We start from the raw sequence: 15,000 nt of genomic DNA, 5'->3' as shown, positions 1-15,000 counted from the left end.
TCGAACCGATAGTGTCCTCAAGGTGTCCGAACAGTGCCCTTCGATCGCGGTAATGGTGAAAGTGTTCCCAGTCCGAGTGATGGCTAATGTTGAAGGCCTCTCCACTGAGCCACTTGGCACGGGCACGATCTTCCTCTTCCTCGGCCTGCAGCGCCGCCTCGAGCACTGATCGACGGTAGCGACCCGGTTGCGGACGTTCACTCCATCCGTAGTAATCACGAGACGGGCCCCCAGTCGCCCCTCCCAGATACCGATCGAGTACCGGTGAACTTTGTCGAACCGGCGTGTAACCATCGACCCTCGAGGAGGCCCAGTACGGGGACTGCGAGGGTACTGGGCGGTTCTGGTAAGGGTTGTCCAGGTTCCAGTCGGCACGTTCTTGACCCCAGCCCGGCGGTACCCAGGTGTTGGGATGATCCTTCAGATACTGTTCCACTTCCGCCGGTGACAGTTCCGAGCCGTCGTGATGTTCGTGTCCGTGGTCGTCTGGCTCCATTGGTGGTGGTGGTGGAGGAGGGGGTTGTGGTGGCTTCTTTTTCGGTTCCGGTGGATACATCGCGATCTTGCCCAGCTTCAGGGCCGACGCTTGATACTTGTAGTCCGGGAGCGGATAGTAAAGATCGAATTCACCGATGACGGCGTATCCGGCCGGTCCCTGGAACACCAATCCTTTGCCGAAGGAGGATGTGAGCTGCACAAGGGGAAAAAGGCTTCCATTAGCATGAACTGTATGTACTCGGATCCTTCGAAAGTACTTGCCAGGATGTTTGCACCGGGTGGGAAGAGCAGAAACCTTTTCTTCCTCCGCAGTACCTCCGTCGAGGGCCTGTGGTCCGAAGTGACGTCGTCGGACACATTGTACAGCCCACTGACCGACTCACCGAGGCACACTAGAAGCACCAGGAACGAGCCGCACAACTTCATCGTTGGCGAGTTTGCAGCACGAGATAAAACCAAGGATTGCCGGTGGCAGCCAGCTGTTGCTGGCTTTCAATGATTTGGACGCACGCGTCGTGGTAACACCGTGGCAGATGGATTACTCATTTCCAGGTGACGCGTGGTGGCAATAAAATTATCGGCCTGGTGCTAAATGCACCCGTTTGACGACAACCGCGACGGAAGAGACGAAGATCACGCGTTTCGATGCGTGCCGATCGATGAGAAAGGTAACGGAATGGGGTCTGTTTTCTTTTGCGAACCATTTCCCCATTGTTTGCGATCGATTTAGAAGAACGCGTGCGAGAGAAGTACCAATTGTGTTCTAACATTGCATATGTTTTAAATAAGTGATCTTGTAAGTAACTAGTATTAACTGATGGTTGAAATCGTTCTTATTTATATTGTTTTGTAATTTCTGACAAATCCATCATTGACGTAAAGTTCCATAGATGTCGTAGTTTTCCCTGGAATAGAGTGTTTGAATTCCTCACAGAATGAATTGAATGGACTGAGTTGCTGGAAGTATCTTTGAGTATACCATTCCGAATACATCTTTTTAAATACGTTTACAAGCAATCAATCTACATAAAGATAGTTTAATTATTATGTTGAGTAAATTCAACAGTTGGTTTGTTCTAGCTATCTGATATGAGTTAAAAAGACACAATCAGAATTGTGCAATGGGAAAGAATATTCCCTCCCACCTTACGAATCATTGTTGGATCGCCTAAAATTAATTTAATTCAACTAAGACTTGCCTACATTGCCTATTACCTTGAATAATGGATAAACTAGCTTATTATTTCTTTGAAAAATTACCTTGATTGTAAAACGAGTGTCAGAAAATAATGACTGATGAATGAAATTGTCCAGAAAACTAAAGGTAATGAAAAACAAAGGCCGAAACATGTTCAAGTGAAATAAAGAACAAATACTGTCACAAAATCTGTCAAAAAAATGAATCTCAAAGGCAACACGGTGAATTGCATTGCATACTGCTGGCAATGTTTCCAGCGGCGTTCTAATTGAAAAGAAAAAGCCTAACAGGATTCAATCTAACAACACGAAAAAGCTTTAAATAAAAAGGGGTTTCTATTAATTGAACTACACAATAACGGGAGCACGGTTTTAACAGAAAACTCTCCCACCAAACGGAATGGAATGGAATGGAATGGAATTGCTCATCTGCATAAAACAATATTCGTCAACCCAACGCACCCATAGTAATTCCATTTTTATCTTTTCACTCATTTTCATCCCCATAAACGTCGGCCGAAAATGGAACACATAGCACCTCACCATCGACGCACACAGCACGCGTGCGAGATGAAAAATGTCAATTTCATTAGGCGGATGACCGTACGGCCGTCGAGCGGCCGTGGCGGTTGCCTCCCAGGTGGCGCAACGACTATTTCCATTTTCCATTAGTTAAATGTCGATTTGTTTTAACAGCTGGCCGGGCTCGAGCTCGAGCTGGAAGCGTCAATTAACAGCGATAACCAACTGCGCGGTGCCAACGTGGTCCCCTTTCTACCGGCTTCGATGCGTTTCGCAATCAATTATGCAGCCGCTGGAGGAGACCGGAGTACACTGTCCGAGTGTTTTTCCCACCCCACTCTGCACCCCGCTTTTCCTCCACGCAACCGCGGGCTGACTATATGTTCAAAGCTTTGAAGCTCAAGCTATGGCGTTCCGCAAAGTCCGAAGCAAAAAGAAGAAGCCCGGAGGCATCCCTAACTGGCCAGCCTCGGCGGCTAGTCTGCCTGACTTGCCTTCGATCCCAGCAACGGAGCAACGTACAACAATGCGGCATTTCCCTGTGGAAGGACAGATTTGTTGTCCTGCTGCTGCTTCTCGAGTCAGATTGGTCGGGACTAAAAGGACAGGAGAGAAAAAAAAACAACAAAAACGCATCTCGATCCCGGTCTCGGACTCGGATGGCACGAAACGAAAAAACGAACGGAAAATGTATCGCACACGCAACGGTAACCGTGTGTATTATTCCTCCAGGGGCCAAGCGAAGTCCCAGACTCACGCACCACAACCGCCATCACCACCACGGTCTGCCCTCGGTAGTGCCGCAGTGGGTTTGACCGGTTAGCGGGCCCTGGCATGATGTTGCGTGCGTTCGTGCGGCCACACCAGAATGTTGGGGAGCGAGGAGTCAAAGGAACGGAAAATTCGCCATTTTTGTGGGGGGATTTGTGGTTCTCCGGAAGAAAGAAAAAGAATTCTTTCGAATCTTTCTACATCTTTTTGTTTTCTCTTCCCTTTTCTTCTTCTTGTTAGTGTCCCTCAACGAACCAGGATTGTCCCCAAAGTTAAACCATGACTTAATTGAGTTAGATGTGTTTGTATGTGTGCCTTTGTATGTGTGCTTGTGTGTCCTTGGTTTTTGGCTCCCGGGGAGATTTTTGTTGTCGATTCTGCGTGTGGTTCTGTTTCACCTCTGCCTCTCGAAAAAGCAAACCAAAAGCAAATGCTCCACCGACAGCAATGGTTGGCCAGGGAATTGAGGGATTGACCGCTGCGCAGCACCGGCAAACAGTGAACTGCGGCAAGATCAATTCTCTTCGCTGAAGCGAAGCATATGATTGAGAATACATTTATGAATTCGGCCCCGGAGGCTCTCCTCCTGTCCGGTCCGCAGCATAAGGTCGTCAATAATGCAAACACTCTCAGTGGCGAGTCAACGGTACGATGGTGGTGGTACGATACGCGACCGAGTGCGCCCCTCAGACGCGATAACGACAGACGAACAGTGAACGGTAGCAGCAGCAGCAGCAGCAGCAGCAGCAGCAGCAGCAGCAGTATGAAACAGCGAATTGAGGGCACTGGGCCAACGACCGTCTCGATGGATCTGAAGCACTCAGCACTTCAGCGGAGAAGTCAAACGGCAGGCGACCGCCATCATTCTCCTTCTCTGTGGGAATTGGTGAAAATGTGCTCTCTGGCCCCGCTGGAAGTAGCATATCATCACTAATAGGTACTCGACCTTCTTTTGCATACCGTTAACCCGCGATCTGTTGGCCCCGCCCGCCCGGGGGAAGGGGAACAGAAGTAGATCATCAATGAGGACCTTGCAAGTAGGTGCAAGGTGTGCGAGCCCCACATTCAATCGCATTCGTTTGTTTCGGCTAAACGTCAGAACACACTCGCGAAGGTGGTGAAAAAGATCGGAACTTGAACCAGCAGTCTGGGCGGAAAAAGTGGATTGCGTTAGACACACGCTAGAACCTTCTCGGTGAGTGAACTCGCGGTACGGTGGCCCCTCGGACAGTAGTTTGCATTTTGGCGCATCACCAATTACCGAGCCCGGGAAGGAGTAGCTTTTCTTCCTAGAATACTTTCATCCACCTGAAGGCTTAACGATCAACTTCCCAGACAAAGTTCTGGCAGACCCTAGTGGGCCTAGTTTGCCTCTCAAAGTGAAGACGTCAAACACGTCACCAAAGTGTCTGGTGTATGTGTTGGTAGAGTGATTAAGAAAGTGGTTAAGACCGAGCGTCTCAGGACATCAAAGACAAGACAGAAAAGTACACAGCGCGCCAAACCACCAGCCAGAAAGGTTTAGCGCGCGTTGCGGCATGAACGGAGGGCACGGCCATAGCACATGCTAAGCAGCAAATTAAAATTCACGCAAAACATTAACTCGTCTCATTCGGAGAAGTCATGGACCGAGGCATGTGGAGCACCGGGCTACTTCTGCGGCTGCTGCTGCTCGTGATACTGCTGTTGTTCCCTTACCTAGGATCAGTGGATGCATTGGTGCATGGCAATGGAACGGATGGGCCGGATGGGAGTGATGAACCAAGCTCGAGCCCACGCCCGGAACGTATCCTCTCGCGGAAGCGCCGTTACCTCACCTTCCCCGAGGGCAGCTCCTTCCAAGTCGGTAAGTCGGAGTCGCATTCATTTGGCCAAAAAGGGGTATGAATGCAAAGTTAGAGCAAGAGTGATGTTAATGCAGTTTTTCGTTGTTGGAGTTAATTGGATAACTTTGCGCGCAAATGCTTTGCGACAGTGTGATATGGTTGTTTCATTTGGTTGGTGTTCGTTTTGTGGAGGCCGAGTTTGTGGAAGGTAGTTGCAAATAGTGTTGTACACCGGTACGCACTTCACTCTGAAAAGTGCTTTTTGAGCAGTGATTTTAATTACAAAACGTCAAATTAAACATTCTGGAAAGCTTATGTAGGTGATTGACAGTGCTTTAGTATGTTGTTATGAACTTTATATGCAATCAGTCAGGAAAGAAGATTAAGATTCTACAATATCATTTCTCTAGAAACACCCTTTAGTAAAAGAAACATTTCATTCTCTAAACTTAACGCCTTTTATGCTATTTTATACGTCAAGCTATACTCTGCTTCCAATGTTTTAGTGTATATTTCAGTATAAGAGCTGAACACATTGCAATGAACTGTGCTCTGCTCATAATCTTAATTAACTTTTTTTCTTTCATAACAACTGATACTGAGAACGAATTGTACAAAAAATGTTATCTATGCAGTACATTCAATTGAATTCTTTTATACTATTTTGCATAATGTTACATAATAAGTTATTAGAAAAATGTAGCAACTACTGTAGCTGACCAATTTTAGTATTAAATATTACCGTAGATAACGCTATTTTCATCATTGATAAATATTTACTAAACAGCAGCATTTAGCGCGTTCATGTTCAAATACTACCAACATTTGTTTATGCTTCAACCTGTTCGAATATTTATCTTTCCAACGTTAAACATTTATCAATGCTCCACAGTGTCTCGTATTGTGTTTTTGTCCGCTTTACGGCTATGACCTCTAACCACCCACCCCGTTTCCCGCCCATTACACAGTGTACGATCAGACCATTCCCATGTTAGGCGCGGAGCGCCTGTTTACCATCGGTATCACCGTCGCGCTGGCCTACGAGCTGCCGAGCATCACCTTCGACCAGATCGAGCAGATGATCGTGGAGAACGCGAACGAGGGAGCAGGGGGCGCCGCGGCGGCCAAGCTGGACCTCAACGCGAACCAAACCGTCCTCATCGACTCCCGGCCGGACCGCAAAAACATTCTCAGCTATTCCTACGCCCCACCCAACCAAAGCCCACCGATGGGCTACTATGGTGGTGGTGGTGGTGGTGGTGGTGGTGGTCGCATAAATTACTACACCAACAACTACGATAACGGCAATCGACGGTACGATAAGTACGATCAGCAGTACGGCAACCGCCAGCGCCAGCCAGCCTCCCGGTGGGAGCAATTTGTCTCCAGTGAGCTCCCCGGTCGCCTACCCACCGATGGGACGGGCAACGATTTCGGGAGCCTCGTAAACAGGTAGGTCACAGGCCCCGACGGGGTGGTTGGGAGTGGCAGGAATGCACGGGAATCGTGGAAAACCTCGAAAGACCTCACCCGAGCCCCGTGAACCACCGATTCGGTGATCTGTCCGCAACCGGTCACCACAGACAACCGCCAGATGCCAACCGGCAGCCCCATGGCCATGGAAGAGGACCCACAGTCAGCCAGTCAGCCAGCCAGGATGGTCCACCCCGGGGCCACCCCTCGGCTTCAGAGGGATTTCGGCGGCGAGGAACATGAATCAAATTAATTTCACAACAAACACGATAAAATTGTGGTTTTTGGGTGGTGGTGGTGCTGTTGGTGGCCGACCTTTGGATGCATCCTCGCTCCTCCCCTCCCCTTTGCCGCTCGTTGACAAGTGCGGCTGGGGGGCGATAAAATGTGAACATGTTTTCCGCGATTTTCCCACCAGAAGCAGAAGCGGGGAGGTCAGGAATGTTTCCATCCCATCCCATCGATGGTTGATGCATGTTGCTCTCTCTCTCTCTCAACCTTTGGACCCCCCCCCCCCCCCCACCTTTTTGGGGTGCATTTTTACGAACAGAGCACCCTCTGTTGATTGGTCGCTGGAATGGATTCTCCCAGAATTCAGATTCTCTTTATTTCCTATTCCCTGGCACTTTGCTGTCTCTTTTCCCTTCACAGATACCTCACCAGCTGGATCCGGCGGCATCCACCCAACTATCCGATGGCGAAAAAGCGGTTCTATCCCGTGTTCGGGAAGCGCAGCATCCGCGAGGATACCGCACCGCTCGATCGACATTTCCTGCGCCAACATCGCACCACGAGGCACGCACTGTACGAGCGAATCGAGACCTTCCTGACGGCGTAAGTGTAACGTGTGTAGCATTAAGGGTAGAGGGGTGGTACGGGAAGGGCACGATCGTGACAAACGAGCTTTGTGTTTGTGGTACTTGGCACAACCCGGCCCATGCTGGTGGTGCTTCGGTTATTTCGGAGGGTCGATTATCGAAATTCGCATACCGTGAAGCCGCAGAAAAAATGCAAAACGCGATCCTACGTGCGGTTTTCGGATTTTTTGCGTGCCTGCTTCGATAAAGGGGAGTCGTTGAGTTACGGTTAACGTGGTTGTAGTGGCCGGTTGTACAACAGTTACAGCAGTGCACAATTGCATTGATTGGAATTGTGCATTCACGTAGCAAATGAAAAGTGGAACCAATTTGAAGCAATTTAGTGGGACCAATTGGAGTTTTAACTAAGCTCTCTTTTTTCACTTATCACTGTTTGTTTAAAAACAACACATCATCTATTACCATTTTCTGTCCTCCAAAATACCTACTAACACCTTATGATTCTTATATCTTTAAAGAAGTATTTAGTATACTTCTCGTTTTGTATTTACCAATTATTGTTAAACACTTTTTTTCCGGTTGCTTGCTTGAATCTTTACCAATAGTCTTCGAACAAATAATCTTGTTTAAACGCTAATATTGAACTCAAACCCGTTTACCGTAAATGATCATAAGGATCCTTAATTATTTGAGTGATGTTTCAACTCTATCACTAGAAGGTTGTCGGAACTAACGTCATATGTTTGTTTCAGAGATTCAAAACTAATATTTTATTATGCCAAAGAACTCACAATAGTGCTGGAGTGAAAATGGTGTGAAATCCATTCTCCAGAGGCGATATTTGAACTGGTGAAGATTTGAATAGTATAGATTAACTTTAACATCTGGAACCTAGAGATTCACGTCTGTAGCTTCTGGAGCGCTTAAACGAATTTCCCGAAAAGTCAACATTAAAGTACTTCCATTACACCGCCACGGATCTCATTCCTTTGTCGACAATAAACCTCTACAGCCAGTAACTGTACTGCTGCCCCATTCCGTAGATACTAGTCTTAGAATCCAGGAAAAGCGCAAAAAGTACAATCGTGTAACCATAACGGGAATCGGATTCACATGCCATTGCCAGCCCAAAAATGATATCCATTTCCTCCAAAAATAGACCACCACCGGGACCGACCCAGGAACTCGGGCAATGATTTAACGAACGCTCTACTCTACTTACTTACTTACTCTGCCAACAGGAAAGGCAAACATGGACACCACTGTGTGCTGCGGGCACTGTGCGAGAGTGGCCAGCGTCAGAACGATACGGAACCGGATACGTTTCTCAAGGAAATTTTGCGAGCCATTTTCAGGTAAGTGATGAAGCCCGCGAGGACATCCATGTTTCGGTAGTCGGTAACAGCGCTTTGCTTCCTGGACTGTCATTGTCAGCTTGCCGGCGACGCACGAGGAACCGGACCACCACAAGCACCGGCTGTACGATGAGGCCCACGCCCACCGTGGAAACTGCGCCGAGACGTACTCGTACTGTGAGGATAGTTTCTGGTCCTCGGACTTTGTTTTCTGAGTCCGGTTCCGGGACCAGGTCACAGGAGTGGGGTTTGAGCGTTGGACGCTGCGGTTGCGCTCCGTTCAGGTTACGGTTCAGGATGTAATCGAATTTGCGGTACTCGCGCCACCACCTCCCACCGCCACCGTCGCCTACCACAATTACAACTCACGCCATAACTCAATTACGCGCCGGACCGTGTTGGTGTAAGACTAGATAATTCAACGCTTCTTCCGGTACCACCGTACCGTGACTAATCGATCCCTTCCTCTCGACGTCACCGCCGCCGCTCAATCGATGGCATGCCGCGTGCCACCATTTCGTGAACGTATCAATCTCGGTGGTGGCGGTCGGCAGAGATATGAGTATCCTGCTGGCAATTTGCGGTTCTGATTAGCGGTTTTGTGGGAATGGGTTTGCTTTTTGTCGGGTTGGCCACACACTGATTCGCATTCGCATTCGCATTCGAATTGAAAGGATATGACCTGAACAGCCTGAGAAAAGAATAAAAAATGAGAAACCGTCCAGAAGGTAGGGAGGGAGCAAAAATGTAGGGCAACGGCCACGCGAAGATCCGTCTTCGTCCGGGGCCGGTCGCTGCTAGAATGCTCTCTTGATAATCGCTTAAGTTACGATGTTATACTCTCACGGTTGATTATGATTGTGTTCTGTACCTGTACGGTTCGTTTCATCCAAATAGAACACAAATGACATTAACTTAACAGAATGACAATAAATCGAAGTGCAACTAGGCAAGGAAATGACGACAAAAACCAATTGTCTGTCGGGTTCTGATGAGTTTGTTTAAAATTGTTTGAATAAAGAGACAACACAGAAAGGTAGAACATAACGATGGATCATTGATTTGTAGTTGTTTATTGTTGTGATTGCGTTATTGCAGATTCATTTTTCACCAACAAAATGTTATCATCTCCGAAATAATACCATTTAAAGTGAGAGCTTACCAGAAATCCGGGCTGCTTGTTTTTATATTGTTGTTTCGATGTTGTAAAGCGATTTCGGAGAATTCAAGACGTTGAGCCCAACAGGAAGATTAGTAAACAAATTCTTTGTACAACTACTTTCCACTGGGTGGCAACTGATCTTCAGTGTTTGCTCTCCGGTTGGCCAAGATGGTACCACCAGGACATAAATCAAAATGTTGGCAATGTGTTTTGCTGCAATGATAAGCCACTGTTTCCATCCATTTTGTCCACTAGCTGGAATCATCATTGGAAGACAGGAGACAGATGAAGTTCTTCCAACGCAAGAAGCCCTCGCTGGAAAGGAAGCCAATTAAGTTGATATAGTGCGCATCTCTGAAGAGAGTTTTCTTTTGACTTAAAAGAGTAAACTCTTCAAAACAAACGTTTCGAAGGAATCACTTGAACTGAGCGATTCAAGGAACTGTTACGAAGCAAATATAAAGACGAATCGAAACTAAATATTTAGTAAACATTAAGTAAACAGCAGTGCAGCAAACCACCTCTAGGCAATGTTAATATTGAATCCAATAAATGAAACGAATATTCTGAAGGAGAACAACTTTAGAATGTAACAAATAATCGATTCAAGCTTTATACAAATTATTAATATTCAATATGAAATATAGCATAAGACGAAAGTTGATAATAAAAATCCTAAACATCCAACCCAAGGTAACCCACTCTTATCATCACATCACAATATAAACCTATTTGTTTCGCACAATACATCGCATCGATATATCTAAACACACGCGTCATTAAAATGTTATGACAATCTTAAAAAAAAATATTCGATTAACTCGATTGCAACCTAACACTATGAAGCTAGGAAATGATATATTGTCAGCACGTACTCAGCACGGCATCCTGTCACTGTACGACACAAACTCCCCGTCCCGTCACTGCACTACGACATATTGACTTGCACCCGGCCAATCCGGAAATCCTGCAATGAACCCGCGCTAGTACCACAACACTCGGTACTGTGCCACTTGGTACTTTCTTGAGCTGCCACCATCTCACCATCGTCATCATCATCATCATCTTCATGGTGCTATTCAATCACACACCACCACCGCCCCGGTTCTTAGTCCTCTGTTGGCAGAATTGCGTTGCGAGATCGAGATTCAACTTCCGGCAGCAACCCGAGAAGCAGCGCATCGGAGCAGTGTGCCCGGAGCACGGATGCGGTACACGATGCTCGCGCGTCATGCAACCGATAATAACATCATCGTTCTCGGCGTGAAGTCGTCCCCGTCGTCGCTCGCCCTTCGCGTCTTTTAGCACCGCTTTGCTGGCTAATAAATTGCGGCCATCAGCTGGGTCCATTCATCTTCGTCGTCGGCGCACAGGCAGAAGTCGTTCACTGCGTTCCCCCCTTGTCTCTTCCTCTCCCCGTGCAGCACGGTGACGACGACGACGACGACGACTGCACTCGGCACTGCACTGTTGCGCTGTTTGGCAAATGGGTTAATCGTACCGCGAACGGGACCCATCGGGATCGATTGGTGGATCGGTCGCGGCGGTCCCGGTGCCACCGGCAGTCACATCGTTCTCCTGGCCACCAACGCGATCCATTTCGAGCTGCGTGATGGGACAGTGGCGATCCAGCTCCCGGCAATCGTTGGCCGTCAGGTACGGGAAGTACTTGTCGTCACCTTCCGGTAAACTGTTTGAAGAACCGATGGAACTGTCATCAGGGTCGGGGTCGGAATTGGATCTGCCAAGGAGGTGTTGGTAAAAAGGGAACGAGAAAAAGTGGGCGAGGTGGCAACCGGACCGTGACCGTACCACGCAACGTTAGGCACCGTAGTTTGTAAGACTGCCGTTCGTCGTTCACGCTCGTCAACTCACCGGAAGATCAGCTTGAACAGCTGGAACAGAATGCCACTCTTCGGCGTCATTACCTTGGAGATCTCACAGAACGTCCGCAGGATGCACGCCCGTCCATCGAAACCGTGGCTGTGGAAAGCGTCCGTCTAGTGACCAATGGATTGTCGCATTTCAGTCGCTAATAAAGGCTACTTACGACATGATCATACTCTCCAGCGATTGATGCACATCCCGACGGGTGATCTTCAGTCCGGGCGGATTGTAGAACTCAATGTTCATACGAAACCCGATACCATGGGCCCAGATCGAACTGTTATCAACCATACCGTCCTTGATGTTAACGCGAAACTATCGAAAAGGACCACCGCAATCCGTGGCTATAAACGACTGACACAAAAACGAACTATTTCGACAGAATACTCACGAGTCCTCTGGAAATGGGATGGAAGATAAGGTTTCGCTTCCGTCGCACTAGCGCCTCACTGGAGTTGGTGTACTGCTGTTCTGCCTCACCGAACGCACAGCCAATCGTTAAACACGCCACCAGGAAGGCGATCCATCGTGACGCGTCCATCGCGGTTCGAGCTTCAGCAATTCAGATCGTTCTAAAGGCCGGACACACGATCACCACGGCACACTCTCACTCACTGTGTCGCGATATGCCGTTGGCGATACGCGTATCCGTAGTTCTGGCTGGAGAATAGGCGAAAACTTTCCCTACCGGACGAGCCGAGCCAGGCGCGGTGCGTGTTCGATTGGTGGCGTGATTGACGAATTAGAAAATGTATGTCACCTGACATCGTGATGATGACGATAATGATGATGATGCGGGGTGACATACGTTCTGGAGACCGGCCACTTCACGACATCGATCCCATTCCAGAGGCCATTAGATGCTCTGCATTCATTTTTCTTCGCTTTCTCCGAACATGGCTTTCGATTCGTTTGTCGCTGCAAAGCGTTCTCAAGTGTCCAACATCCGTTTGTCTGTACGAAAATTATCATTAAAACGTAGTCTCAAGAGTTCCCACTGTTAGAATTGATTCTAACTTCTCGAAATAGAACAGGGAATTTGTCGGAATGATAGCTTTATTTTGATTGCCTGGGGTGGCGGAGCTAACGAAAAGAACCACAAATTAGTCCCTGTTGCTATCGAAAGAGAGCCTAATTGTCGCGCACCTCCCTTTTATCATCTTCGCGAGAACACTCAGTCCTCAGCTTGCAGCATTCAGCGTCGCGTAATGCGCACTGGCCCCTAACTCACGCACTGTTTACAACACCCACAATAGAACGTAAGTAACAATTAATTAAAAAGTCTAAACAACAAGAAATAACTCGAGTACTTTGGCATTTATTTTTATAATGCCATTTATTTTTTACATTTTCTCACGCGTGCTGATCCTTTCAAGAGTATTGAGTAGTATTGTTTGGATCAATCGAAGTAAAACTGACAGAGATACAGATTTTTGAAAATCCCCGATTTATACAATCCATCGCTCGCTACCTAGAAGCACGTTTCCTAAATCCAACGTTTTCAAAATTTGTACCTCATCGTAGCATAAACTCTACTGGGCCGACCGATATGAACATTTTAACACATAATCTGTGCACTATTTGCCAGGTAGCGAGGTTGAGTTTTATAAAAATTTTAGATACTTTTTTTAAAACAATTATGTAAAATTCGCTTTTTAACTCTTGCACCAACTGATGTTTCGATACCCCTCGGACCAACTGATGGGTCTGGCCAGACCCCTATGCTTTTACACGGGGTTGTATGGGCGTACATGCTGTGTTTGAAACAATTTTTCTACCTCTAGGAATCACATAATTGAGCTCTCTCTTTTGCATATGTGTTTAGCATAGCCTAAACTATGTGACAAGACAAAAAAAAGACCAAAATCTGTTCTATTTTTGGAAAAAAACACATTTTAGTTTCTCGATTTTTCCCATGCAAAAAGTGCCTAAAACTTGTATGCGAGTTCGTACTTTCCTCTCCTAAAATCATCGCCCCGCATAAACTAATTACCTTTTTCCAAAAAAGTAATATCAGTCATAAAAAGCGATCATTTCTCCACTAGAATCGATCGTTTTGATTGCACCATGAAAGAAGCTAGCGAATAAAAAGAACAAAAGAAAGAAGAACGTTTTTGCACACAAGTCTTCGTCGGCCATGGCAGTGCTCGTATGCTAATTCATACGGTTGCACCACACGAGCGACACGTCGCAAAATTATGCTCGTACACATTATAATCGTCACATTATACTACTATGATAATTGATTCTTGTAGAGAAATTATTACTTTGTATGACTGATATCACTTTCTTGGAAAGAGTTTATTAGTTTATGTGTGGCGATGATTTTAGGAGAGGAAAGTTCTAATTCGCGTACAAGTTCTAGGCACTTTTTGCATGGGAAAAATCGAGAAACTAAAATGTGTTTTTTTCCAAAAATAGAACAGATTTTGGTCTTTTTTTTGTCTTGTCACATAGTTTAGGCTATGCTAAACACATATGCAAAAGAGAGAGCTCAATTATGTGATTCCTAGAGGTAGAAAAATTGTTTCAAACACAGCATGTACGCCCATACAACCCCGTGTAAAAGCATAGGGGTCTGGCCAGACCCATCAGTTGGTCCAAGGGGTATTTTTTTTTATGTCCTTTTTTCGCGTACTCCGAGGACTTTTTCTTAAACGATAGTGGTATCAATCGAAAGGAAATAAAATTTTAGGAAGCTACCCGAAAGGCCAAGACGCTACAATTAATAGAACTTGAGTTATTAACGATTGAAAATGAAATGGGTCTGGCCAGACCCATCAGTTGGTGCGAGGGTTAAAGAATATCGTAAAAAACATAACTTTTCAACTTAAAAAATCTGCAAAAAAACGAAAAATTGAAAACTCAAGAAAAACTTGACGGGGCTATCTAGAATCGAAAAAAAGAATATTGATTTGCATGATTCATATGACCTATCCCACGGCTACGATGGGCACCGTTTTTGGTTCGGATCAAAAGACTTGGCTGTTTAAGCGATGAACCCGGCTCGATCATTGATCAATCCATTACCATAATAGTGTTATCACTCTTGCAACTTCAAAATGCTGCCAAAAATTGAAAAATTGGACCTTCAACAAAAGTTAAGCGTACTGGATACCTGGATGAACGTATAATCTATGAAAATAAAAGTTGGTTTGTACACGATGTGTGCCGGAAAAAGTACCTTTTCGAAGACACTTCTTCCTAAATTTGATGCAATGGATGATGTTTTTAATCAATCTATTCCAAAATAGAACCAAATATTTTTGAAAAATTGTAGTTCAATATGAAATCCACTTCAAAAAATTTGGTTGAATGGTTTCTTCACAAAAAATCAAATAAAATGAGCCATTTTTGAACCGAATTAACCTAAACCTCGTCTTAAGGTGAAATGAAAATACAAGTAAGGTGCTTCTTTCGTCAATAGTTGATTTATTTATTGATTTATAAGGCATGGTGATACTACAAACTGTTCACTAAAAATATTTCTC

The 15,000-nt window shown here is 46.1% G+C and overlaps 3 protein-coding genes across 3 annotated transcripts in view; 1 reads left to right on the top strand and 2 right to left on the bottom strand.

Moving 5' to 3' along the window:
- Positions 1 to 924, bottom strand: part of LOC126572947 (uncharacterized) — a 1,329-nt gene extending 405 nt beyond the window's left edge. Inside the window, exons 1-2 of the mRNA XM_050232683.1 lie at positions 760 to 924; positions 1 to 691 (exon numbers count right to left, since the gene is read on the bottom strand). The exon at positions 1 to 691 is cut by the window's left edge and continues 1 nt beyond it. Coding sequence (XP_050088640.1) covers positions 1 to 691; positions 760 to 924 — 856 coding nt within the window. The remainder of the gene's footprint in view (positions 692 to 759) is intronic.
- A 3,687-nt stretch (positions 925 to 4,611) lies between these two features.
- Positions 4,612 to 8,675, top strand: LOC126572941 (uncharacterized). Its single transcript, XM_050232675.1, has 5 exons — positions 4,612 to 4,834; positions 5,783 to 6,266; positions 6,939 to 7,121; positions 8,347 to 8,460; positions 8,540 to 8,675. The coding sequence occupies exons 1-5, from the start codon at positions 4,612 to 4,614 to the stop codon at positions 8,673 to 8,675; spliced, it is 1,140 nt and encodes a 379-aa protein (XP_050088632.1).
- Positions 8,676 to 11,113: 2,438 nt separating this feature from the next.
- Positions 11,114 to 12,050, bottom strand: LOC126572907 (uncharacterized). Its single transcript, XM_050232620.1, has 4 exons — positions 11,901 to 12,050; positions 11,673 to 11,824; positions 11,498 to 11,605; positions 11,114 to 11,363 (listed from the first exon to the last, which is right to left on the bottom strand). The coding sequence occupies exons 1-4, from the start codon at positions 12,048 to 12,050 to the stop codon at positions 11,114 to 11,116; spliced, it is 660 nt and encodes a 219-aa protein (XP_050088577.1).
- Positions 12,051 to 15,000: the final 2,950 nt, after the last annotated feature.

Source organism: Anopheles aquasalis, chromosome 2, assembly GCF_943734665.1.
Source record: "Anopheles aquasalis chromosome 2, idAnoAquaMG_Q_19, whole genome shotgun sequence".
Lineage (NCBI taxonomy): Eukaryota > Metazoa > Arthropoda > Insecta > Diptera > Culicidae > Anopheles > Anopheles aquasalis.
This window is presented reverse-complemented; position numbering and strand designations above follow the sequence as displayed.

Excerpts from the sequence above, each read along its gene's own strand:
- LOC126572941 (XM_050232675.1), top strand. The coding sequence starts at position 4,612 with ATGGACCGAGGCATGTGGAGCACCGGGCTACTTCTGCGGCTGCTGCTG. Across the intron at positions 6,267-6,938 it reads TTCGGGAGCCTCGTAAACAG|ATACCTCACCAGCTGGATCC; the intron begins GTAGGTCACAGG and ends TTCCCTTCACAG. Across the intron at positions 8,461-8,539 it reads ATTTTGCGAGCCATTTTCAG|CTTGCCGGCGACGCACGAGG; the intron begins GTAAGTGATGAA and ends TGTCATTGTCAG.
- LOC126572907 (XM_050232620.1), bottom strand. The coding sequence starts at position 12,050 with ATGGACGCGTCACGATGGATCGCCTTCCTGGTGGCGTGTTTAACGATT. Across the intron at positions 11,825-11,900 it reads ATCCCATTTCCAGAGGACTC|TTTCGCGTTAACATCAAGGA; the intron begins GTGAGTATTCTG and ends CCTTTTCGATAG. Across the intron at positions 11,364-11,497 it reads CTGTTCAAGCTGATCTTCCG|ATCCAATTCCGACCCCGACC; the intron begins GTGAGTTGACGA and ends CCTCCTTGGCAG.